Source organism: Eurosta solidaginis, chromosome 2 (assembly GCF_040869045.1).
Source record: "Eurosta solidaginis isolate ZX-2024a chromosome 2, ASM4086904v1, whole genome shotgun sequence".
Taxonomy (NCBI): Eukaryota; Metazoa; Arthropoda; class Insecta; order Diptera; family Tephritidae; genus Eurosta; species Eurosta solidaginis.
In genome coordinates this window covers 271,941,396-271,966,053 of record NC_090320.1, presented here as the reverse complement: position 1 = coordinate 271,966,053, position 24,658 = coordinate 271,941,396, and the positions used below count along the sequence as shown (strand labels likewise).

At 39.2% G+C, this 24,658-nt stretch overlaps 2 protein-coding genes across 2 annotated transcripts; both read left to right on the top strand.

Annotated features, from left to right (window-relative positions):
* Window positions 1–118: 118 nt before the first annotated feature.
* On the top strand, window positions 119–4,032 carry spict (magnesium transporter spict). The gene is made up of 2 exons (XM_067770039.1): window positions 119–581; window positions 2,912–4,032. Exons 1-2 carry the CDS (start codon window positions 293–295, stop codon window positions 3,766–3,768), a joined length of 1,146 nt encoding a protein of 381 aa, XP_067626140.1. The 5' UTR covers window positions 119–292; the 3' UTR covers window positions 3,769–4,032.
* A 1,963-nt stretch (window positions 4,033–5,995) lies between these two features.
* Window positions 5,996–18,312, top strand: LOC137242783 (solute carrier family 12 member 9-like). Its single transcript, XM_067770038.1, has 2 exons — window positions 5,996–6,075; window positions 16,250–18,312. The coding sequence occupies exon 2, from the start codon at window positions 16,268–16,270 to the stop codon at window positions 16,640–16,642; it is 375 nt and encodes a 124-aa protein (XP_067626139.1). The 5' UTR covers window positions 5,996–6,075; window positions 16,250–16,267; the 3' UTR covers window positions 16,643–18,312.
* Window positions 18,313–24,658: the final 6,346 nt, after the last annotated feature.

Sequence of the window (24,658 nt, the reverse complement as noted above, 5' to 3'; positions counted from 1 at the left end):
ACCATGTAAAATACCCCAAAGTTATTTCGAAATGCCCAAATTTGATTTTGAGGATGATGATGGTCAATGTTATAAAAAATGCACATTTTCACGCGCTCTCAGAGAGCGAGAAGTTTCATATCATGTCATCATTGGTTTTGTCATTTCTGAGTCATTCATTTATCATCACGAATTTAACTGAAGCCATTTCACTGTTAAATTTTCCGTCGGTGTTATATTTAGTTTCAGTTACACCCATTTCCATAAAGTCAAGCAGAACAGCAAAGTAATATAAAACGAAAAAAAAAAACAAATGAGTAGCGATCCCAGTGCCTCACTTGTCATGGGAGACACTGACAGAAGCAGCAGCATAAGTAACGTTGGTGCAACGAGTCCCGCACCTGCTCTGGCCGATTTATATTCTCAAATTGATTCTTACATTGGCGTGGGTTTGGCCATATGTTCCTGCTTCTTCATTGGTTTCAGTTTCATTATAAAGAAGAAGGCGCTTTTACGCCTAAGCAGACAAGGTGAGATGCGAGCTTCTGCTGGCGGCTATGGATACTTGAAAGAATGGATTTGGTGGGCAGGACTATTAACAAGTAAGTGTAAAATGAATAATATAGTTACCCTATTTACAACAGGGGTCGACTGCATGTCCAAGGAACTAGGGGTTGATGAGCACAATTCATAGCTTCCTCAACCCAAGTGTCAACTTCGGTAATAGTCTAGTTGAGTGGTCGACTGCTAATACGCTACCAAAAATATCGAGAGAGGTGTCAAAAGACGCGTATTAATCTCGAGAACAATAATCCGATGGCGGCAGAAATTTTATCTATATCCGGGGATATTTGCAGTTGAAGTTGGCGATTTCCATGTGGTTGTTGTTGTGTTCGTACCCACCAAAAAAATTGTGCATCACCATGGCGGTAGCCACGGTTAAACCACACACCCGGACGTGGCATGGCGTAGCCCAGGGTAATTTTTTATAAACGCGGCCGCCAACGCCGAAAGGTGTTCTGCGCAAAAATACTATGGATCCGACCCCGGTTTCGGAGGTACCCGCGGGTCTTTTTTCGGTCTTTCGTTAATATCTTTTGAACGCGTTAATAAATTTATTTTCCGCCATCGGATTATTAATACTGATGTCAAGACGCGTCGTTTGACACCTCTCTTTTGGTAGCGTATTAGCAGTCGACCCCTCAACTAGACTATTACCTCAACTTCACCTACTCAAGGCGAAGCCGGTTACAAATATGTATCATACACATATATAATAGGCGTGACTGTGGCCCCCAGCGAGTTAGGGTCCTTAGAATATACTAAAACACCAAATTGATTCAAGGGGTTGTGTAGCGCAACCCTTTCAAGGGGTTGCCAGCGCAATATATAGCTTCTCCAACCCAATTGTCAACCTCACCTACCGGTGGCGAATCCTGTTTCTTTAACTGCCGAGGCTCCAGCGACCCCAAGTTCCTTATAGATCTAGGGGTGGGAGGGCGGTATGGCCAGAAGCTTTTATGTGGTCATACCAAATCATTGCCGAAATGGTCGGGCTAGTACCTTAATGGTGCTTGTTACTGGAACGTACCGGATCTGCATCTGCACAGGACCATCAACAACGATAACACTCCCCCCCTCGCCTTCGGGGAGTGTCCTTATCGCAAAAACATTAGGCGAGGCTCTGCCGACCGTCCCCAAGCTTTTAAAGGAAAGGGGGGGGGGGGGCTTAATCTACAAGATTTAATTAAATTTTTTTAAATTTAATTTATTTATTTAAAGTCGACGCAAACACAAAGCATAATATTAAAAAATTTATTGTGGTTGTTGTTGTTGTAGCCGTGCTTTACCTCATCCAATAGGTGCGACCATTGTCATCAATATCCTCTAACGAGAGTCCAAGGAAACTTGCAGTTTCAACATGGGTGGAATGAGAGGAGTGTTAGAGCTAGTTGAGCTAGAGTGATGTTGTTGTTGTTGTTGTTGTTGTTGTAGCGATAAGGTTGCTCCCCGAAGGCTTTGGGGAGTGTTATCGATGTGATGGTCCTTTGCCGGATACAAATCCGGTACGCTCCGGTGCCATAGCACCATTAAGGTGCTAGCCCGACCATCTCGGGAACGATTTATGTGGCCACATTAAACCTTCAGGCCATTCCCTCCCTCCCTACCTCCAAGTTCCATGAGGAGCTTGGGGTCGCCAGAGCCTCGTCTGTTAGTGAAACAGGATTCGCCGCGGATAGGTGAGGTTGACAATTGGGTTTGGAGAAGCTATATATTGCGCTGGCAACCTGAAAGGTTGCGCTACACAGCCCCTTGAATCTGGTATTTTAGTCGCCTCTTACGACAGGCATACCTACCGCGGTTATATTCTGATCCCCTAACCCGCTGATGCTTTCCTCTTCTGCAAGTTGAGGGTGTTTATCTTTAAGAGCAGGGTTCGCCGGACAATTCCTGGCATAGAGGTCCAAAGCCTTTTTGTGTATAATACTGAGGACCTGTTGAAGTTTTCTTATACATACAACTGTTCTCAGGTGCCATTTTTCCTCCTAATACTTAGTAGATAATTTCTTAAGCCCCTGGGAGGTGGGGTCTCATCAATCAGATGTCGGTTGGTATGCCGAGCGGGGATAGGCCACTACCCTGTGTTATCCCTTGAATTCTTATGGGTTTTGATGTTACTTTCCTGGAGCGATGCCTGTAGACCAGGCAGACAGGACCCTTCCAAGTCTTGCAGTAACGTGCCGTTGGTTGACTGTATCTATCAAAAGCTTTTGATAAGTCTAACGCTGCGGGTACTGTTCTGTGGTGGGGTTTTCAATTCAATCCGACATCCCCCGATATTTTTGGACGCATATTAGCAGTCGATCCCTGTTGTCAATTATTACCTAAAACAGCTTAAATAGTATACTAATTTTATTTTATCTTATTTCAGTGGCCACAGGCGAAGCTGCAAATTTTGCCGCATACGCGTTTGCTCCCGCTTCCCTTGTTACACCCTTAGGTGCACTAAGTGTTATTATATCTGCAGTGATGGCCTCAAAGTTCTTAAATGAAAAACTTAATCTACTAGGAAAGATTGGTTGTCTTTTATGTATAATAGGCTCGACTATAGTTGTTATACATTCCCCGAAAGAGAAAGAAGTTGAAAATTTAGCATCACTTTTTGATAAACTACAAGATCCAGGTTTTGTTTTCTACGTATTATACATACTGGGGTCAACAGTGTATGTGGCACTATTTATAGCGCCACAACATGGACATACCAATGTTGCTGTTTATATTTATCTCTGTTCGGGCATTGGTTCATTGACTGTTATGTCCTGTAAGGCACTTGGTTTGGCTATACGAGATACCATTAACGGTGCTGGTAATGATTTTGCCACTTGGATGCCATGGTTTCTAATTTGTGTTACTATTACATTCATCGCTATTCAAATGAATTATTTAAACAAGGCGTTGGATACGTTTAATACAGGCATTGTTACGCCAGTTTATTATGTAATGTTTACATCACTTGTTATAACAGCATCTGCTATACTCTTTAAGGAATTTGTGCATATGCGTTTCGAGGATATCTTGGGAGATATTTGTGGCTTCTTTGTTGTAATTCTAGCTGTATTCATGTTGAATGCTTTTAAAGATCTCGATATAACGCTGAATGATGTTCGCAATATAATGCGTCCAAAATTACATCGAGTAACACAATATGATGAGGAGGTATTGGTTACAGATCCTAACAAGGATCGACGGTATACTTATGGTTCCAGTGATATTTTTCGAAAAGCCTGACGTAAAACACGCCATCGCGTCTAAACCAATTATTATTTAATAAATTAAACACTTTATTTTATATACGTACATCTATATTTTCTAAAATATGAGTTTTGTTTTAGTCCTTGAATTTTTTTATTTAGTATGTAATGAAATACACGTACATATCTAGTTTTGGAAACGAAGTTTGTTTGAAAGTGGTGTTAGTAAATATAAAAATGGCTTTCCTAATCCAGAAAGTTTAAATAAGGAAATAAAGTTTTGACCAAGTATAATCATGAATTTGTTTTGCTTTTTTCGGCCTTAAACTTTAGGCCTTTAGTAAATAATATATAAGGTGTATTTGTTGTTATAAAAAGAAGCTTTTTATTTATATTAAATTATTAATTTTTTCAGCTTTGTTTTTCCAATTTCATGCGTTTTTAAAGCATCGATGTCAGTCCGGTCTTGTTTTTTGCGTGAGTGGACGTGCGGTGTCATCCATAGTACAGGTAGACCTGTACTATGGTGTCATCCTCGACATAACGATCGATGTGATGGTCCTTTGCCGGATGCAGATCCGGTACGCTCCGGTAACACAGCACCATTAAGGTGCTAGCCCGACCATCTCGGGTACGATTTATATGGCCACATTAAACCTTCAGGCCATCCCTCCCTCCCCACCCCCAAGTTCCATGAGGAGCTTGGGGTTGCCAGAGCTTCGACTGTTAGTGAAACAGAAATCGCCGCGGATAGGTGAGGTTGACAATTGGGTTTGGGAAGCTATATATTGCGCTGGCAACCTACAGCGTTGCGCCACACAGCCCCTTGAATCTGGTATTTTAGTCGCCTCTTACGACAGGCATACCTACCGCGTGTATATTCTGACCCCCTACTCCGCTCGGGTGTCTTTAACCTGGTGTTTTATAAAGCTGCAGACATTGGTGCTTTATCGGCAACCGTATCGGTCATAGTACAGGACCTGTACCATGGTATCGGTAACCTTATAGCGGGAGTCATTGGTGCCGTATGTCGTATCGCTGTATCCGTATCCCTAACGTAATCAGCTGTTTATCGTTACGACGGCAAACCAAAGCCCAATTGGTTGGCTACGATACGGTTACGACCTTAGCGGCACCAATAATCGATTGCATTGATTCCCATAAGGTTGGTCGAATCAGCTGTTATAAGGTTACCGATACGGTTACCGATAAAGCACCAATGTCTGCAACTTATAACAGCTGATTCGACCAACCTTATGAGAATCAATGCAATCGATTATTGGTGCCGCTAAGGTCGTAACCGTATCGTAACCAACCAATTGGGCTTTGGTTTACCGTCGTAACGATAAACAGCTGATTACGTTAGGGATACGGATACAGCGATACGACATACGGCACAAATGACTCCGGCTTAAGGCCAAATTAAACTTCCTTAAAGGCCAATTAATGACGACTTATAACCATAAAGCCATAACCAGATAAAACAGCTGATCGAACCTACCTTATGGAAATCAATGTAATCGATTAATGTGTCAATTAAACTTCCTTAACCCTAACGAACGCCATAGTGGTAATTTCATCAAAATTAAATTATTTTTGTTATTTACGGCCTTTGAATTATAACTTTTTATTTATTTGTATATTCTTAATAAAACACAATACGTGAATTTTTGATATGCAATTATATTATTTAATTTCCCGATATTTCGACTTCAGTCTGAAGTCATCATCAGGACTAGGTACGAAAAGAACAAACATATTAAAATCATAAAAATACACATTTGCACAAGTACAGAACTTACATTGTTGAATGCAATATGTCGACCACTGATGACCTGATACGAAACTTATACTCTCTCCCAATTCGTTTCCAGGAATGGGTCTTGAAGTTCATTCGATTGTAAACAAAAGTTCATTCGTTTCCAGGAATGGGTCTTGAAGTTCATTCGATTGTAAACAAAAGTTCATTCGTTTCCAAGGACATCAGATGGCTATAGCCATGGTTCAATTATGTTCAGGTTGGCTCATCTCATCAGCGGATTTTATTTATGTCATTGCATGGTCGAAGGGATTGTCAAAAGGAGATGGCAAACTCAAAATGAAACCAACACATTGGCAACATTTTACTTACACATACAAAAACTGCTAAGTTTTATGTTTCCATTCCATACCATTCGCACCAACACCAATACACAGATTTTGACAATTTGAACAGGCATATTTTGTTGCTTTACAGATGAGCCAACCTGTATATAGTTGAACCATGGCTATAGCGTTGCCTAAACTACCCAAAAAAACTCCAATAAATCCGTTCGGTTTCATTATTTTCAAAAAAATCAGCAAGGTGATATAAACTTATTAAAATTTATAAAAAAGGCAAAGTTTTGTAGAAATATTTTGTGGTAGATAAGTGAAAAAATATGAAATAATATATTTCGTTTGCGTTGCTTTGCTTTGTTGCGCTGGCACCGTCATAAGATAACAATGAACGGCTAGCCCCTTTTTCACTTTGATGCGACCAAAATGGTTATGTACATACATATGTATATCCACATACAATAAAAAACGCGAAAAATTTATAAGAAGTTACGAAATTAGATCACTTGGTGAAGTATCTGCGTTGTCGCCCTCAAAAGGCTGTTAATTATACATGTTGCGTTAACCTATACGTATACTTACAATTTATCTCAGCTGTCAAAAGTGGAATGTTGCAACGCTCCACAAAAACCTGACCTTTATGCATCCATTTACATCAATGCAAAGACTAAGAAGCTGACTTTTTCACCAATCGAAAGCTGCTACCAAAACCCGTTTCGTGTGCAGCCCTTTGATGAAAGGTGTTGACACTGATAAATTTTCCACGGGTAAAAAATAGTAATTTTTTTTCGGATTTGTAATCCGGACAAAAATTCGAGTTTTTTGATATCCCATTTGACAATCTTGAGTAAGTTTTCGGTGAAAATTATAAATTAAACCTTTACCATGTAAAATACCCCAAAGTTATTCTGAAATGCCCAAACTTGATTTTGAGCATGATGGTATCTATGGCCAATGTTATAAAAAATGCACATTTTTACGCGCTCTCAGAGAGCGAGAAGTTTATCAGTGATGTCGACAAAAATATAAGTTTACGAACAGTGCAAAGCAAATAACAATAAAATGTAAATAATACAAAGCCATTATCATAAACAAAAAATGAACATAAGCATAATGTTAGCTAATGAATAGTGAGCGCCGCTCAAGTGATATCAGCTGCAGCCTGCAGGTGAACTCTTTCCTAAACAGTGGGAGATTCTCTTATCTATTATTAGGGGGACTCATGTAACCTTATAAATGCCTCATAAAGTGTGTAAACGTATAAATTTATCTAGTGCGTAAACGAGCTGTCAAATTTTGTATGAAAAATCATTTACACAATTTGTATAAATTTACGAGCACATTTCATTGTGTAAACACGGTAAACTCAAAGGAATGCAACCTTGCAGACATTACAGCGGGAAAATTTTAGAATAGCACCCCCCGAGTTCGGGGTTAAACTTGGTATCAAATGAAAGAGGGGTTCTCCCGATCACAAATATATATAACTTAAAGTGCGCAGACTTATAGTTTACGAGTTATTTGATGTTAAAGTTTGCAAATTTAGCAAATTTCTACAGCACTTTCACTTACAATTTACACATCTTTCAAAACCTTTATGCACATAAATATATATAAATTGGCAACGATACACTTAAATTTCATTTTAGTATTTTTCACATATAATTCTTGCATTGTTTTTACTTAATATAAAAGTTTTTATTAAATCAATCGCGCTTTTGTAGCAACATTCACATTTATGTATATATATTATTGATGACATTACAAAGCTGTGCTGCCACATCTAAAAAACGGAACAAGTACAGAATCGAAAAATAATTTATAAAAATATCTTTCATCTGATGTATATATATCTTTAACTTTTCTAGTCTTTATTTACCAAAAATTTGAAGAAGCTCTTTTTTGCATTCGTGAACGGGCTGATATTACCTTATAACTCTTATGTTTATTGTTATGTTAGCCGATCCAACACCGGCTGCGCCATGCACAGTAACTCTGCGTAGAACACCTTTCCGCGTAGGCGGCCTTCGGCCGCGCTTATTTAAAATAACCCTGGGCTACGCCATGCCAAGTCTGGGTGTGTGGTATAACCGTGGCTACCGCCACGGTGATGTCCTTCCGCATATTACCTTATAACTCTTATGTTTATTGTTATGTTAGCCGATCCAACACCGGCTGCGCCATGCACAGTAATTCTGCGTAGAACACCTTTCCGCGTAGGCGGCCTTCGGCTGCGCTTATTTAAAATAACCCTGGGCTACGCCATGCCAAGTCCGGGTGTGTGGTATAACCGTGGCTACCGCCACGGTGATGTCCTTCCGCATAGTAGTAAAAATATATATTTTCCTTTTTCTTTATTAACTGAAAGGTGGCACGTTAATATTTATATTTGTTTTTTCTTTGTTGATGTGGCAGCACAGCTTTGTAATGTCATCGATAAAATATATACATACATAAATGTGAATGTTGCTACAAAAGCGCGATTTATTTAATAAAAACATTTAAATTAAGTAAAAACAATGCAAGAATTATATGTGAAAAATACTAAAATGAAATTTAAGTGTATCGTTGCCAATTTATATAGATATTTATGAGCATAAAGGTTTTGAAAGATGTGTAAATTGTAAGTGAGAGTGCTATAGAAATTTGCTAAATTTGCAAACTTTAACATCAAATAACTCGTAAACTATAAATCTGCGCACTTTAAGTTATATATATTTGTGATCGGGAGAACTCCCTCTTTCATTTGATACCAAGTTTAACCCCGAACTCGAGGGGTGCCAAATTAAATCGCTGCCGTTTTGATTTCTCACTCAATCTTGGCATTTTTTAATTTTTATAACAATCAAAAAATTTTGTTTGCCAATAATACAGCTGATAAACAATTAAGTTTATCAAGAATATTACCAGGTGCGTTCATATAACAGTGTGTGTAAATGGATATAATTTTACACCTTATAAGTTTATATGCTTTCATGAGTCCCCCTATTGTTGTTGATCGGCTGCCTAAAGGCAGAGGCAATACCAATTGTATCAGATTTGAAGTTCATGCGTTTGTCGCTGGGTGTATTTATTATGTGCAGCATCTCTAATATGTAGCGTTTGTTGTAATTCCTCTCTTGCTGTAGAATTTCTACATTTTCTAAATTGGGAGAGTGTCCAGTTTCTCTGCAATGCTGTGTTAGCGCCGTTTTGCCATCATTAGGGTTGTTGCGATTTTTAATATTCGTTTTATGCCCGGAAATCCTCGTTTTTATACTCAGTTGAGCAGAGCTCACAGAGTATATTAAGTTTGATTGGATAACGGTTGGTTGTACATATATAAAGGAATCGAGATAGATATAGACTTCCATATATCAAAATAATCAGGATCTAAAAAAAATTTGATTGAGCCATGTCCGTCCGTCCGTCCGTCCGTCCGTTAACACGATAACTTGAGTAAATTTTGAGGTATCTTGATGAAATTTGGTATGTAGGTTCCTGAGCACTCATCTCAGATCGCTATTTAAAATGAACGATATCGGACTATAACCACGCCCACTTTTTCGATATCGAAAATTTCGAAAAAAGTGCGATAATTCATTACAAAAGACCGATAAAGCGACGAAACTTGGTAGATGAGTTGAACTTATGACGCAGAATAGAAAATTAGTAAAATTTTGGACAATGGGCGTGGCACCGCCCACTTTTAAAAGAAGGTAATTTAAAACTTTTGCAAGATGTAATTTGGCAGTCGTTGAAGATATCATGATGAAATTTGTCAGGAACGTTACTACTATTACTATATGTACGCTTAATAAAAATTAGCAAAATCGGTGAAGGACCACGCCCACTTTTAAAAAAAATTTTTTTTTAAAGTAAAATTTTTACAAAAAATTTAATATCTTTACAGTATATAAGTAAATTATGTCAACATTCAACTCCAGTAATGATATGGTGCAACAAAATACAAAAATAAAAGAAAATTTCAAAATGGGCGTGGCTCCGCCCTTTTTCATTTAATTTGTCTAGGATACTTTTAACGCCATAAGTCGAACAAAAATTAACCAATCCTTTTGAAATTTGGTAGGGGAGTAGATTTTACGACGTTAACTGTTTTCTGTGAAAATGGGCGACATCGGTTGATGCCACGCCCAGTTTTTATACACAGTCTTCCGTCCGTCCGTCCGTCTGTCCGTTAACACGATAACTTGAGTAAATTTTGAGGTATCTTCATGAAATTTGGTACATATGTTCCTGGGCACTCATCTCAGATCGCTATTTAAAATGAACGATATCGGACAATAACCACGCCCAATTTTTCGATATCGAAAATTTCGAAAAATCAAAAAAGTGCGAAATTTCATTACCAAATACGCATTAAGCGATGAAGCTTGGTAGGTGAGTTGAGCTTATGACGCAGAATAGAAAATTAGTAAAATTTTGGCCATTGGGCGTGGCACCGCCCACTTTTAAATGAAGGTAATTTAGAAGTTTTGCAAACTGTAATTTGGCAGTCGTTAAAGATATCATGATGAAATTTGGCAGGAACATTACCCTTATTACTTTATGTCTGCTTAATAAAAATTAGCAAAATCGGAGAACGACCACGCCCACTTTTTAAAAAAAAATTTTTTTAAATTCAAATTTTAAAAGAAAAGTTAATATCTTTACAGCATATAAGTAAGTTATGCCAACATTCAACTCCAGTAATGATGTGGTGCAACAAATTACAAAAATAAAAGAAAATTTCAAAATGGGCGTGGCTCCGCCCTTTTTCATTTAATTTGTCTAGGATGCTTTTAATGCCATAAGTCGAACAAAAATTAACCAATCCTTGTGAAATTTGGTAGAGGCTTGGCTCCTAGGACGATAACTGTTTTTTGTGAAAAAGGGCGAAATCGGTTGAAGCCACGCCCAGTTTTTATACACAGTCCACCGTCTGTCCTTCCGCTCGGCCGTTAACACAATAACTTGAGCAAAAATTGGTATATCTTTACTAAACTGAGCACACGTACTTATCTGAACTCACTTTATCTCGATATAAAAAATGGCCGAAATCCGACAATAACCACGCCCACTTTATCGATATCGAAAATTACGAAAAATAAAAAAATGCCATAATTCTATACCAAATACGAAAAAAGGGATGAAACATTGTAACTGGATTGGTTTATTGACGCAAAATATAACTTTGGAAAAAACTTTGTAAAATGGGTGTGACACCTACCTTATTAAGTAGAAGAAAATGAAAAAGTTCTACAAGGCGAAATCAACAGCCCTTGGAATCTTGGCAGGAATACTGTTAGTGGTATTCCATATATACATAAATTAGCAGTACCCGACAGATGATTTTCTGGATCACCTGGTCCACATTTTGGTCGATTTCCCGAGAACGCCTTCACATATACATCTAAGGGCCACTCGCTTTTAAAACCCTCATTAATACCTTTAATTTGATATCCATATCGTACAAACACATCCTAGAGTCACCCCTGGCCCACCCTAATGGCGATATCTCGAAAAGGCGTCCACCTATAGACCTAATGCCCACTCCCTATTAAAATGCTCAGTAACACCTTTCGTTTGATACCCATATCGTACAAACATTCTAGAGTCACACCTGGCCCACCCTAATAGCGATATCTCGAAAAGGCGTCCACCTATAGACCTAATGCCCACTCCCTATTAAAATGCTCAGTAACACCTTTCGTTTGATACCCATATCGTACAAACATTCTAGAGTCACCCCTGGCCCACCCTAATGGCGGTATCTCGAAAAGGCGTCCACCTATAGACCTAATGTCCACTCCCTCTTAAAATGCTCAGTAACACCTTTCGTTTGATACCCATATCGTACAAACATTCTAGAGTCACCCCTGGCCCACCTTAATGGCGATATCTCCAAAAGGCGTCCACCTATAGACCTAATGTCCACTCCCTCTTAAAATGCTCAGTAACACCTTTCGTTTCATACACATATCGTACAAACATTCTAGAGTCACCCCTGGCCCACCCTAATGGCGATATCTCGAAAAGGCGTCCACCGATAGACCTAATGCCCACTCTCTCTTGAAATGCTCAGTAACACCTTTCGTTTGATACCCATATCGTACAAACATTCTAGAGTCACCCTTGGTCCACCTTTATGGCGATATCTCGAAAAGGCGTCCACCTATTGAACTAAGGATTACTCCCTTTTAAAATACTCATTACCACCTTTCATTTGATACCCATATCGTACAAACACATTCTAGAGTCACCTCTGGCCCACCCTAATGGCGATATCTCGAAAAGGCGTCCACCTATAGACCTAATGCCCACTCCCTCTTAAAATACTCATTACCATCTTTCATTTGATACCCATATCATACAAACACATTCTAGAGTCACCCCTGGCCCACCCTAATGGCGACATTTCGAAAAGGCGTCCACCTATAGACCTAATGCCCACTCCCTCTTAAAATGCTCAGTAACACTTTTCGTTTGATACCCATATCGTACAAACATTCTAGAGTCACCCCTGGCCCACCCTAATGGCGATATCTCGAAAAGGCGTCCACCTATAGACCTAATGCCCACTCCCTCTTAAAATACTCATTACCATCTTTCATTTGATACCCATATCATACAAACACATTCTAGAGTCACCCCTGGCCCACCCTAATGGCGACATTTCGAAAAGGCGTCCACCTATAGACCTAATTCCCACTCCCTCTTAAAATGCTCAGTAACACCTTTCATTTGATTCCCATATCGCACAAACACATTCTAGAGACACCCCTGGTCCACCTTTATGACGATATCTCGAAACGGCGTCGACCTATGGAACTAAGGATCACTCCTTTTCAAAATACTCATTAACAGCTTTCATTTGATACCCATATCGTACAAACATATTCTAGAGTCACCCCTGGTCCACCTTTATGGCGATATCTCGAAAAGTCGTCCACCGATAGACCTAAGGCCCACTCCCTCTTAAAATACTCAGTAACACCTTTCATTTGATACCCATATCGTACAAACAAATTCTAGAGTCAGCCCTGGTCCACCTTTATGGCGATATCCCTAAATGGCGTCCATCAATAGAACTATGGCCTACTCTCTCTTAAAATACTCTTTAATACCTTCCACTTGATACACATGTCATACAACCACATTCCAGGGTTACCCTAGGTGCATTTTCCTACATGGTGATTTCCCTTATTTTGTCTCCATAGCTCTCAGCTGAGTATGTAATGTTCGGTTACACCCGAACTTAGCCTTCCTTACTTGTTTTATTTCGATTTAGTAGTCCCCACATATACTTTGCCGCATACGTGGGACCCGTCACCATTACATAGAATTTTATATATCAAGTCGGATTTCTCATATTTATCTATTCTACTCTTGGTATTACTGAAAATTTGTCGCAACGTATTATTGTAGGTAAAGGCTAAATTATATTTCTCTTTGTCATAAATATTTGAATATTTTATTCTGTTAGACAGGCCTGACACATATGTAGTCGATTTATATATTTTATTGTTTTCGGCATTTTTCCTTGTAGTGGGTTTCTTATAATAATCTCTTATAATGTTTTTTATTTTCCGTGTGGGAAATTCATTATTTTCTAGAATATTTATTATTATTTTAATGCTTTCCTTATGATAAACTTCATCGCTGATCGAGAGAACTCTGTTGATAAAATTTCTGGCCGTATTGACTATTGTAGATTTGTCATGCTTAGAATTAAAGTAAATTAATCTACCTGACGCGGTAGGTTTTTTATACCAATCAAAACATAATAGGTTATTCTTTTTTATAACAAGGGTATCGAGAAACGGTAGTTTTCCATCCTTCTCCACCTCAAATGTAAATTTAATACTCCTGTTGTATCCATTTAGAATATATAGCAATTCTTCCACCGTATCAGTTTTCACAATTGCGAAAAGGTCATCGACGTATTTGGTAAGCAAACGTGGCTTATAAGCGGAGTCTTCCTCAAATTTCTCCAGTAATTCTTCCATTACAATGTCTGCTATGTCGGGGGATGCTGGGGACCCATGGGCATACCGCAACGTTGCTCATAAATTTTATTTTTTAATTTAAAATATCTATTATCTAATAATTTAATTTAAAATATCTAATATCTAATGCAGAAACGAACTACTTCTAGAAAAAGTTCTTTTGTGAGGGTGGTGTGGCTCTTTATCTGGTTCCACTTAGATGCTATAATTTCTAAGGCATGATCTACGGGAAAGCTGGGAAAAAGTGAGATGACATCAAATGACACGAGACTCTCATCATCATATATGTATGTATATTTTATTTTGTTTTTAAATTAAAGCGAGTCTTTTACGTTATATTTGGACGATTTGGTTATGTTTGTGAGAATATTAACCACATACTTACGCATCCCTTGAAGCTTGCTCCGTAGACGTCCTAATTAGACTGGGCAAGATTAAGCAAAGGCGAGAGGTGCACATGATCGACCAAGCGGGAAAGGCGTGGGTTCAAACGCGGGGCTGTAAAGTGTCGAAGATTATGTGTAGGTTTTACGACCTTATACTAACAAAGTTGCTTCTATCATTAAAAAGAGAGGACTGTAGATTCATAACGGGTATTCTGACTGGACACTACCTTCTGGGGTCACATGCCTTTAAATTAGGCTTGGTCAGTGATAGCAGATGTAGGAAGTGCGGGTTGGAGGAGGAAACAATCGAGCATGTTCTTTGCTCGTGATACAGCTGTCAGATCTAGAAGCAGCAAGTGAGTTAAGTCCTAGGAAGCTTCTAGTATTTGCCAGGAGGACGGAGTTATTTTATAACATAGGTCCTGGTTTTTGATAGGGGTTTTCAGTTTGGTCGTTAAAACAAATTTCTGGTAACACTACGGACTCAATCAGTCTATGCAAGGTCCTCATGGACCGGCCAGTTCAACCTAACCTAAGCTGTGAACCAGCATCTCGCCGCAATTCGCATATGGACGAAGTTTTTTCTTTTAATATAACATTTATTTCCGCCTACGCGATAAAGGATCATGCGACCGACGATAATATAGAAAATACATACGATGGTTGTCTCCACCAAGAAATCTAAATTATGCAATCAAGAGCGGGGTAGAGCGTGCTTAAATTATGGAGGGAAAAATTGCTGCTTTGAACTGAGTAGGTAGTTGATAAGTAAAGTCATCTCTCGACAAAAAAAAATCAGGCTCTAAAAGTCCCTCATAATACCTGTCTTGATGTATGATTCGGCATCATGGACGGTGTAGTTCCTCGGAAGAAAGTCATATCTTGTCTCTTATCATATTTGTGGTGATGTATAATTTTGAATCATGGAAGGTGTCGAGAGAGGATGCAATGGCCCTCGGACACGCCAGGTATAGAAGTTTAGCACTATTTAGCCTTATTAATTTTTTCCTCATGAGGCCTAATATATCGAAAAGCGACTTAAAGGAAATCTTACAAATCCGAATCAATTTATTTGGCAACCAAGCACGGTTGAAGCTCATTAAAGGTGGAATATGAAAAAAGTTCACAATGGTGTTCCTGGTAACTGCGTGTAAGGTCTAATAAAATCGAGGGGAACGAGTTCGATTCGATCGCTAAAGAAGGCTTTAAAATGACCAGGCAGGCACTTTGTACGACCTATTTTTTGAGGGATATGCTAAAGAAAGCTGAATGCTACTCTATTAAAACCACCCTTCTAAGTTTCAAGGTCCGTATAAATTTCCTTTCAACTGCAACTGTATTTTCTAAACAAGCTACTCTGGAAACAATTAAAAAAAAGAGAGAAAGCAACCCGACTTAAAGCTTGAAAAAGCCCACTGAACTTAAACTTACCTCGTGCACCTATTTCCCCGTTCCTGAGTTGGAATAATTTCGACAATATGAAATACGAGCCTGACCCGTGCGCATCTTGCGCAACCAGTATAACAGTCTCTTATCAAATATCAACAGAAATCAACTGTTCTATTAACTTACAGTTGCGCTGCCATCTAGTGCACAATAGCAACTGCCGGTAATGCAGTGCAAATATTCACAATAGTGCCATAGTACAAATAGATTGCTTTGTGTGCGCAAAATCGTTTATTTTTAACAAATTATATTAATAAAATATAGCTAAACAAAAGCACTACGACCAAAATTGCCCAAAGCTCGCTAATAGCCTGAATCTCCATCCTTACAACCAAAACTTTATTTATAGATTTGGATTCCAAATAAGAGCGTAAAAAGCGACCCGTACATAAAAACAGCAATTAGAAATAATATATGTAACCCGGCCTATGAAAAGGTGGCTTATGATTAAAAAAAAAAACAGCAGTTAAAAGCTGTTTCTCGCAATTTATTTTTTGAGTCATAAGCCACCTTTTCAAAGGCCGGGTGACATATGTATTTGATTTGCCCATTTAATGTACGCCTTAAACTAGTAATAAATTTTCAATATCTTTTACTTTAGGTACGCAAATATTTACTTATGCTGGATTCACGCAAAGATCACGTGAAATTTTGGCGTCCACAAATGTTGTTGTTAGTTTCATCGCCCCGTTCTTGCTGTCCACTTGTGGATTTTGTTAATGACATGAAAAAGGGTGGCCTCTATGTGATTGGGCATGTGAAAGTTGGCGACTACACAGCTTTTGTGGATCCAACTATTGAGGAAAATAAATGTTGGTTGTCATTTGTGGATCACATGAGAGTGAAAGCGTTTGCTGAAGTAACATTGGCTAAATCTGTACGTGAAGGCGTTCAAAATTTAATACGTCTATCCGGTATTGGCGCAATGAAACCGAATACAATTATTTTGGGATTCTATGACAGTGAAGCGCCAAAGGATTTCTTTGAGGCGTAAGTTACATGAAAATCCTAAGTATACACTATTTACAAAATAACACTGCTACAAGAAGAAGGAGGCGAAATTATTTGTAGTGGCGTTAACTTTTGAGATGAAACGTTGTAATGAATCGGAAACGATAATTTTGAATTTGCCATTTTAAGTTCAGAAATTTACAATTCAAGTTCAGAGTTTCCAATTCAAGTTCAGAAAATTACAATTCAAGCTCAGAAATTCCATTTTAAATTCAGAAATTTACAATTCATATTCAGAAAGTTACAATTCAAGTTCAGAAATTCCAATTTTAGTTCAGAAAAATACATTTCAAGTTCAGAAAATTACGATTCAAGTTCAGAAAATTTCAATTCAAGTTCAGAGAGTTTGTCAGGATTTTTTTTCTTTCATGCAATTGCAATTAAAGTATGTAACATGGTAAATGTTAGCGCTAATAATCTGATTCAAGGATATGAAGGCCTACTATCTGTTAGGAAAGCATTGGACTTCTTAACTCACTTAAATCAATTTTGCTCACATGAAGGAGATAGCGAAAAAAAACCGTTTCCTCTCGTCTATCTCCTCTTCTTATAACAGGTCAGTTACAAGGACATCCAGATATATTCTACATAAAGGTCACAAGCACATTGATCTGCATTGAATATGACAGCAGTGATGACGAAATCAACGGAGCGTCCACAACCCCGCAAGTAACGTATAAGTACTGTGTGCACAGATCAAGTATACCTCCACCTGCTTCTCGCAACTCTGTGCAGGTCTCCCCCTTTCACTGCTTCCAAACTGCGGTGTCGACTGAAGTACTTTCATGGCCGGAGCGTGCTCTTGCACTTGTTGCAAAGAGTTATCCTCCGTTTTATTTCTTAGCTCGGAATGTACACGGAGAAAACTTGGGGTTCAGTATATCCAAGCCACCATTGTCAACGAAGCATCAACTCTTCCGCAAATAACATATTAGTACTAGCAGACCCGACAGACGTTGTTCTGCCCTAAATTTGGTCTAACTGCATACATTTTAATAAGCTTTTTCCGTCTAACTCTGCCCTCGCCCCTCTACAATTTTTCCTAATCTTTGTATTCACTCCTCCCTCCGTATTTTTCGCTTCATTCTATCTCTTTCTCAGTCTCCTTCTCTTTTTTCTCTTCTCTCAAGTTTTTCTCATTCTTCTTCATATTTTATTTCCAGTCCCAGAGGGTGGTATGTATCTTGTTCCAGTCACACTCCGAGTCTCAGTCCCAGTCCTAGTCCTAATCCCACTCTCAGTCCGTCTCTGGTCTACTTCCCGGAAAACAGCATCGTAAATACAAATATAGGCAAATGTATATACCAAATTTCAGGCAAATCGAATAGGACGTATGTAAATACATAGGTATGCGGGTATTTTTAATTCATGTCTTTATTTCAGCTTCGCATGTATATTTATCAGTTTTTCAGGTTGATGCGGCTAAATCGAATATCACAATGAAAATTACTTTAAAACTCTTAGCAACAGCTTTCGTTTGATATTTGTTATTTCGCCATATACATACATACTCATTTTAATTGCTTTTTAAGTGCCATGTAACCCCACACATTAGATTTAATAATTTATGAATTTATAGCATTCAACACTATTATATCATATTTTACAGAATGCTTTACCTTTTTTCTTATATTTCAATCTAAATGATGTTAACTTAAGTTACTATGTTACGATGGAAGAAAAAATGAATAAACCATAACCATAATACACACACATTTTAAGGGTATCCGGGTCCATGTTTTGGCCTATATTTTGAGCGGTGTAAAACTTACTCTGTACTAAAGCACACATCAACAGCTTCAATTCGGTACCCATAATGTAAAAACACATTCTAGGTGTGTCCGGGTAGGGGTGAGAGTAGGGGTGAGATGTTGGCGGATCAAATAGAAGAAACGACGTTCTGCACAAGAAACGGAGACGCCCCACACGTATGGTAGGAAGCTGTCACAGCTCGCCAGATATCTCAATCGTGAGCGCAGAACTCGTAAACTGCGTCAACTGGCAGCCGATGGTAACATTGGCATCCGACCACCTGCCCATACTTATTTCGCTCGAGCGTACCGCCGACTTCATCGTCACTTAAAAACGCACTATAAAAACGCATATAAATATTTTACAGACAACCGCTTTGCTGCCCTCCCTATCCCGACTGATGCCCGCCAAGGGGAGCGTGCCTTCCGTAAGGTCATTGAATCCGCCTCGGCACGTTTCATTCCCGCCGGGAGAATTCCCGAAATCCGGCCCACTACCCGGCGGAGGCCGCAAACTTAGCGAGAGAACGTGACCTTATAAGACAGCTTGATCCAGGCGACCCCCAAATAAGGGATATAAACCAACGCATCAGATTGCTTGTGTATGAACACAAGTGAGCGAAATGGGAGGAGCATCTAAGAGGTTGTAACCTCTCTACCGGTGTGGGTAAATTTTGGTCCACCGTAAAGTCCCTATCGAATCCGACTAAGCACAAAGACAAAGTTTCCTTCGCCTTTGGCGACAAAGTGCTGTCGGATGCGAAAAAATGCGCGAGCGCTTTCTGCCGACAATATATAATGCATCCTACGGTCGACAAAGATAGACGGAGAGCCAATAGACACGCACATAAACACAAATTCAGCGCGTCACCAATCACCATCACCGCTAAAGAGGTTGAGGACGCCATTGGTCGCGCTAAACCATCCAAAGCAGTGGGCCCAGACGGCATAGCCATGCCGATGCTTAAAAGCCTAGGGAAAGAGAGTTTCAAATATTTAGTGCATGTCTTCAACCTGTCTTTCCACCTTTGTCATACCCGAGAAATGGAAAATGGCCAAGGTGGTCCTGCTACTAAAGCCTGGGAAACCAGCTAACGTAGGTGAGTCATATCGTCCGATATCTCTCCTATCGCCAGTGGCAAAGACGCTTGAAGCCATTTTGCTCCCTTATTTCCAAGCACATTTGCAGCTAGCCCCTCATCAGCATGGCTTCAGAAAACTCCAAAGCACTACCACCGCGCTAAATGCCATTAGCACCCAGATAAATTGCGGTTAAATCAATATCCCCACCATAGAACAGTACTCGTAGCGCTAGTCCTATCAAAAGCTTTTGATACGGTCAACCATGGCACGTTACTGCAAGACCTGGAAGGGTCTACCCTTCCCCCATGTCTTAAAACGTGGACCGCAAATTATCTGGGTGGTCGGCAGGCATCGGTGCAATTTAGAAACGAAACATCAAAACCAAGGAGAATTAAACAAGGGGTGCCACAGGGTGGTGTCCTATCCCCACTTTTGTTTAATTTCTACATATCTAAGCTACCTTCACCACCGGAAGGAGTCACAATCGTTTCCTACGCCGATGACTGCACAATAATGGCCACAGGCCCAGGCTCAAAGATCGATGCGCTATGCAATAAAATAAACGGCTACCTCCCTGATCTCTCCAGTTTTTTCGCCTCGCGAAACCTGGCATTATCACCGACTAAATCTTCCGCTACCTTATTTACAACATGGACGTCCCAAATGTCGACCATTTTGAACATCCACGTCGATGGCACCACGCTACCGACTGTCCTACACCCCAAAATCTTGGGTGTGACGTTTGATCAGGATCTACATTTTGGTGAGCACGCAGCCGCAATTGTTCCGTTCAGAGCCGTAACAAAATCCTCAAATCCCTCGCTGGCAGTACCTGGGGAAAAGATAAAGAAACGCTCATGACTACATACAAAGCAATTAGCCAGCCGATTACGTGCTACGCGTCACCCATATGGTCGCCAAGCCTAAAAATTACCCACTGGAAGAAACTACAGGCCTGCCAAAATACTGCTCTCAGAATCGCCACGGGCTGTCTTCTTATGTCCCCAGAACACTATCTGCATAATGAGGCGATAATACTCCCCATCAGGGAGAGAAATGAGATGCTGACCAAACAGTTCCTGTTGAATACCCAGAAACCTGGGCATCCCAACAGACATCTGATTGATGAACCAGCACCACCTAGGGGCTTAAGGAGTCATCTCCGTAAGCATTTTGAGGAAATACGGCACCTGAGAACCCAGCCGTATGAAGTGAAAAAACACAAGCAGGTCCTTCGTGAACTACATAAACAGGCGTCGAACCTTTATGCCGGGAATTTCGCGGTGAATCCAGTACTTAAAGAAAAGTATCCAAAACTCGCTGAAGAGGAACGCATACTCCCCAGGGAAACGCGTGTCGCTCTTGCTCAACTTCGTTCTGGATACTGTAACAGGTTAAACTCTTACCTATCCAGAATCAACCCCGACATACAAAATGTATGCCCCTCTTGCAATGTGTCCCCACATGACACCAACCATCTCTTTAATTGTAATGTGGAACCAACGCCTCTAATACCTCTTGCATTATGGTCCACCCCTGTTGAAACAGCAAGTTTCCTTGGACTTCCGTTAGAGGATATTGATGACAATTTGTGATCGGCCGCACCTATTGGATGGGGCGAAGCACTGCTACAACAACAACACAATGCAGCATAGTCATATTCCAAACTATTTTATTTAGACTGTGGATATAAAGGGTAATTCTATACGACAGCATGATGCTGCTAATACGCGTCAAAAAATATCGAAAGAGGTGCCAAAAGATGCATATTAATCTCGACAACAATAATCCGAAGTCGGAAAATAAAAATGTTGTCTCTGTCCGGAGATATTTAGTATATATATTAATATATTAATAATAAATATTTTATTTATTTATTTATTTATTACGGCAAAAAAGCCTAATTCATAGATTAAATTAGATTACAATTTACTATCTTCCCTACAAGAATGCTGACTATAATATGACTATCATCTGATTGTCAGCAATGTCAACCTAACGATCAGCGCCTCATACAAACTTTCTATCACAAACTTAAGGGGACTTGCGCAAATGTGATGTAAACTACTCTGTACGTGTGAGTTTTTGTCTCCTTCTTATACACCAACATGGCCTACTGATTAAGTATATAGTCGTACTGCTCACTCTCATTCCTTTTCCTGGATCAGTGCTGACACTCTAACTATCAAAAAGTGTCATAAATGATAGTGGTCGTCGCTATATATGTTAAAAGTAGTTTGTCCTGTAAATTACGTTGTAGTTCTTGTACCGGTGATTCTGTAGAATTTGTGTTCGTTGATGTTTTTTCATCAAAGGGTGATACGCTCCTTGTCGGCTGTGCATATGGACCTAATGCCAAGTAAATTTTGCTGACTTTACTGATTTTCTGCAACCTCTACTCTTAAGTTACGAAAATATAGTCCTATCTGGTGACTTCAATAGCAACCTGCTCACAGATTCAAGTCTTAAGCTAAGTATGGAATCTCTGGGACTCTTCTCGGCTAACATTACCATACCAACGCATTTTGCCAACACTAGTTCCTCGCTGCTAGACCTCTTCTTTGTAAACGACTCAGGGAAAGTACTTCTTTACGATCAGCTGTCTGCTCCCAATTTTTCTAAACACGACCTCCTATTCATTACTTACAACTTTCAAACGTTGTTTACACCGAGCTCGTTTACATATCGTGACTTTAAAAGTATAAATTATAGTGCACTTGCTGAAGCAGTGGAGTCTGTCGACTGGAGATTGATTCGAACGATGGCATCGGTGGATGGGCAAGCTAAATTCCTTCAAGACAGTATAAATAAGCTCTTCGACGACCACGTTCCTACGAAACTTAAGGTGACGAAACACAATAGCAATCCATGGTTTGACGCCAGTATTATGCATCTAATTCACTTGCGTAATCTAGCTTATTCCCGGTGGAAAAGATACAGAACTGTGGAAATGCACATGCGCTTCAAAGCTGCACGAGTCACTGCCAATAAAGCCATAAGATCGGCTAAAGTACATTTCTACGAAAATAAGTTCAGCACCGCTTTAAATTCAAAAGAAACTTGGAATAGGATCAAGAAAATTGGAATTGGCAAATCCAAGGCAGATCTCTCTGTCCCCCCTGATGTAGATGTTAACGATATCAATGATAGTTTTTTAAAGTTACCTCCCTCGGCTGCTAATGTATGTATTGACAACTACGGTGATCGTGTAAATGTTGATGCTAGTCCTCTCGGGTTTGTTCGTGTCGATGACTGTGATGTTGTGAAAGCCATACTTTCTGTGAAGTCCACCGCTATAGGCTTAGACGGAATATGTGCAAAATTTGTGAAAATTATTCTACACGTAATCCTGCCCCATATAACCTATTTAATAAACTCTATCCTAACCACCTCTGTCTTTCCAAAATGTTGGAAAACTGTTAAAGTTATCCCCATTCTCAAACAAAACAAAGAGTACAGGCCGATAGCCATACTGCCTTTTCTTTCGAAGGTCGTTGAGCGCATCCTACATGGGCAGATCGCCACATATGTGCATGCAAATAAACTTTTAACGGACCATCAGTCCGTTTTCAGACCAAAAAGGAGCTGTACTACGGCACTTATTGCTGTGGTAGAAGATATACGGGAGCGCATAGATGATAACTTTACGGCCTACTATATAAAAAGCTGGAAAACATGTTTAATTTTTCCAGTCATGCAACCAACCTAATCAGATCTTATCTAGACGGCAGAACGCAGGCAGTATGTGTAGATAATAGAAAGTCAAACTTGTTAGACGTTTCGCGTGGTGTACCCCAAGGGTCAATCCTTGGTCCTTTGTTGTTTGTATTGTACATTAATGACCTGCCTCATGTTCTTAAGTATTGTGACGTCCACATCTATGCTCACGATGTTCAATTGTATACGTGCTGTCCTGTCGATTGTATGAGTTTATGTATAAGTAACTTGAATCAAGACCTTAGTCAAATAGGTGTATGGGCTTCCATGAATGGTTTATGTCTAAATCCTAGAAAGTCGAAGTGCATTGTTATCCGTAGAAAGCCGCTAGCTACAAATGGCTTAAACAATATTATGTTTGAAAATTCTGTTATAGACTATGTTGACATGGCAACAAATCTTGGCATAGTTTTTAACAAAACATTGTCCTGGAGAGACCATATCTTTAGAACCGTAGGAAAAGTGTACGGTATGCTCCGTACACTGTGGTTGACACAGTATTTCACTCCACTACATATTCGACTACTTTTATCCAAAGCGTACTTAATACCTACGCTCCTCTACGGCTGTGAGATTTTTTCTAACTGTGACGCTGTGAGTAAAAAGAAGCTTAATGTTACCTACAATAACATTGCTAGATACGTTTACGGGCTGAATAGACTTCATCACGTTTCCTGTTATTTTGCAAAGTTGCTAGACATTTCTTTTGACAATCTTTTAAAGTTTAGAACACTTATTACCTTGCATAAGATAATCTACACGAAGAAGCCTTATTACCTATATCGAAACCTTCAATTTCTTCATTCTACGAGGACAATGGTTCTTGCACATGTTAAGCACCGTATGCTAATTTCTGAACGCCAATTCTTCGTTACTTCGATCCATCTTTGGAACTCCCTTCCAGCCAGAATAAGGCAAACAAGTAATGCACTGCATTTCAAAAAAGAATTAATCTTGTTCTTTAATTGACTCACCTCTCCTTCTTCAACTGACTCTCTTTACTGATCTTCTATCCATTTTTCTTGCCACCTCCTATTTCCTCAAAGGATAGAACCTAATATTATTACTGTACTACCTACCCTTGCAATGTCCCCTCTATTCTTATTTCTGTTCTGTGTCCCTAGGCTAAGCTCTTTAAAATTTATTGTAACCATTAAGTCTTATTTTACAAATTATCTATTCTTTATCTAAGTTATTGAAACATTTTTTGAATTTTCGCCATTGTACTGACTAGCACTATAAAATAATTTTGTCAAATTGTTGTGTTAGGAAAAATTTAATAAAATACAAATACAAATACAAATATAGTTTACTGTAGATATCAGGTTTGACTGTTATACTATCATAAATGACCATTCCGCCAAAAATGAAACAATGCTTTTTGCTTTTTATTTACTTTATTTCATTAAGTTTTTAATTTTGCACGTGATAAAAGCATACGTGTTTCT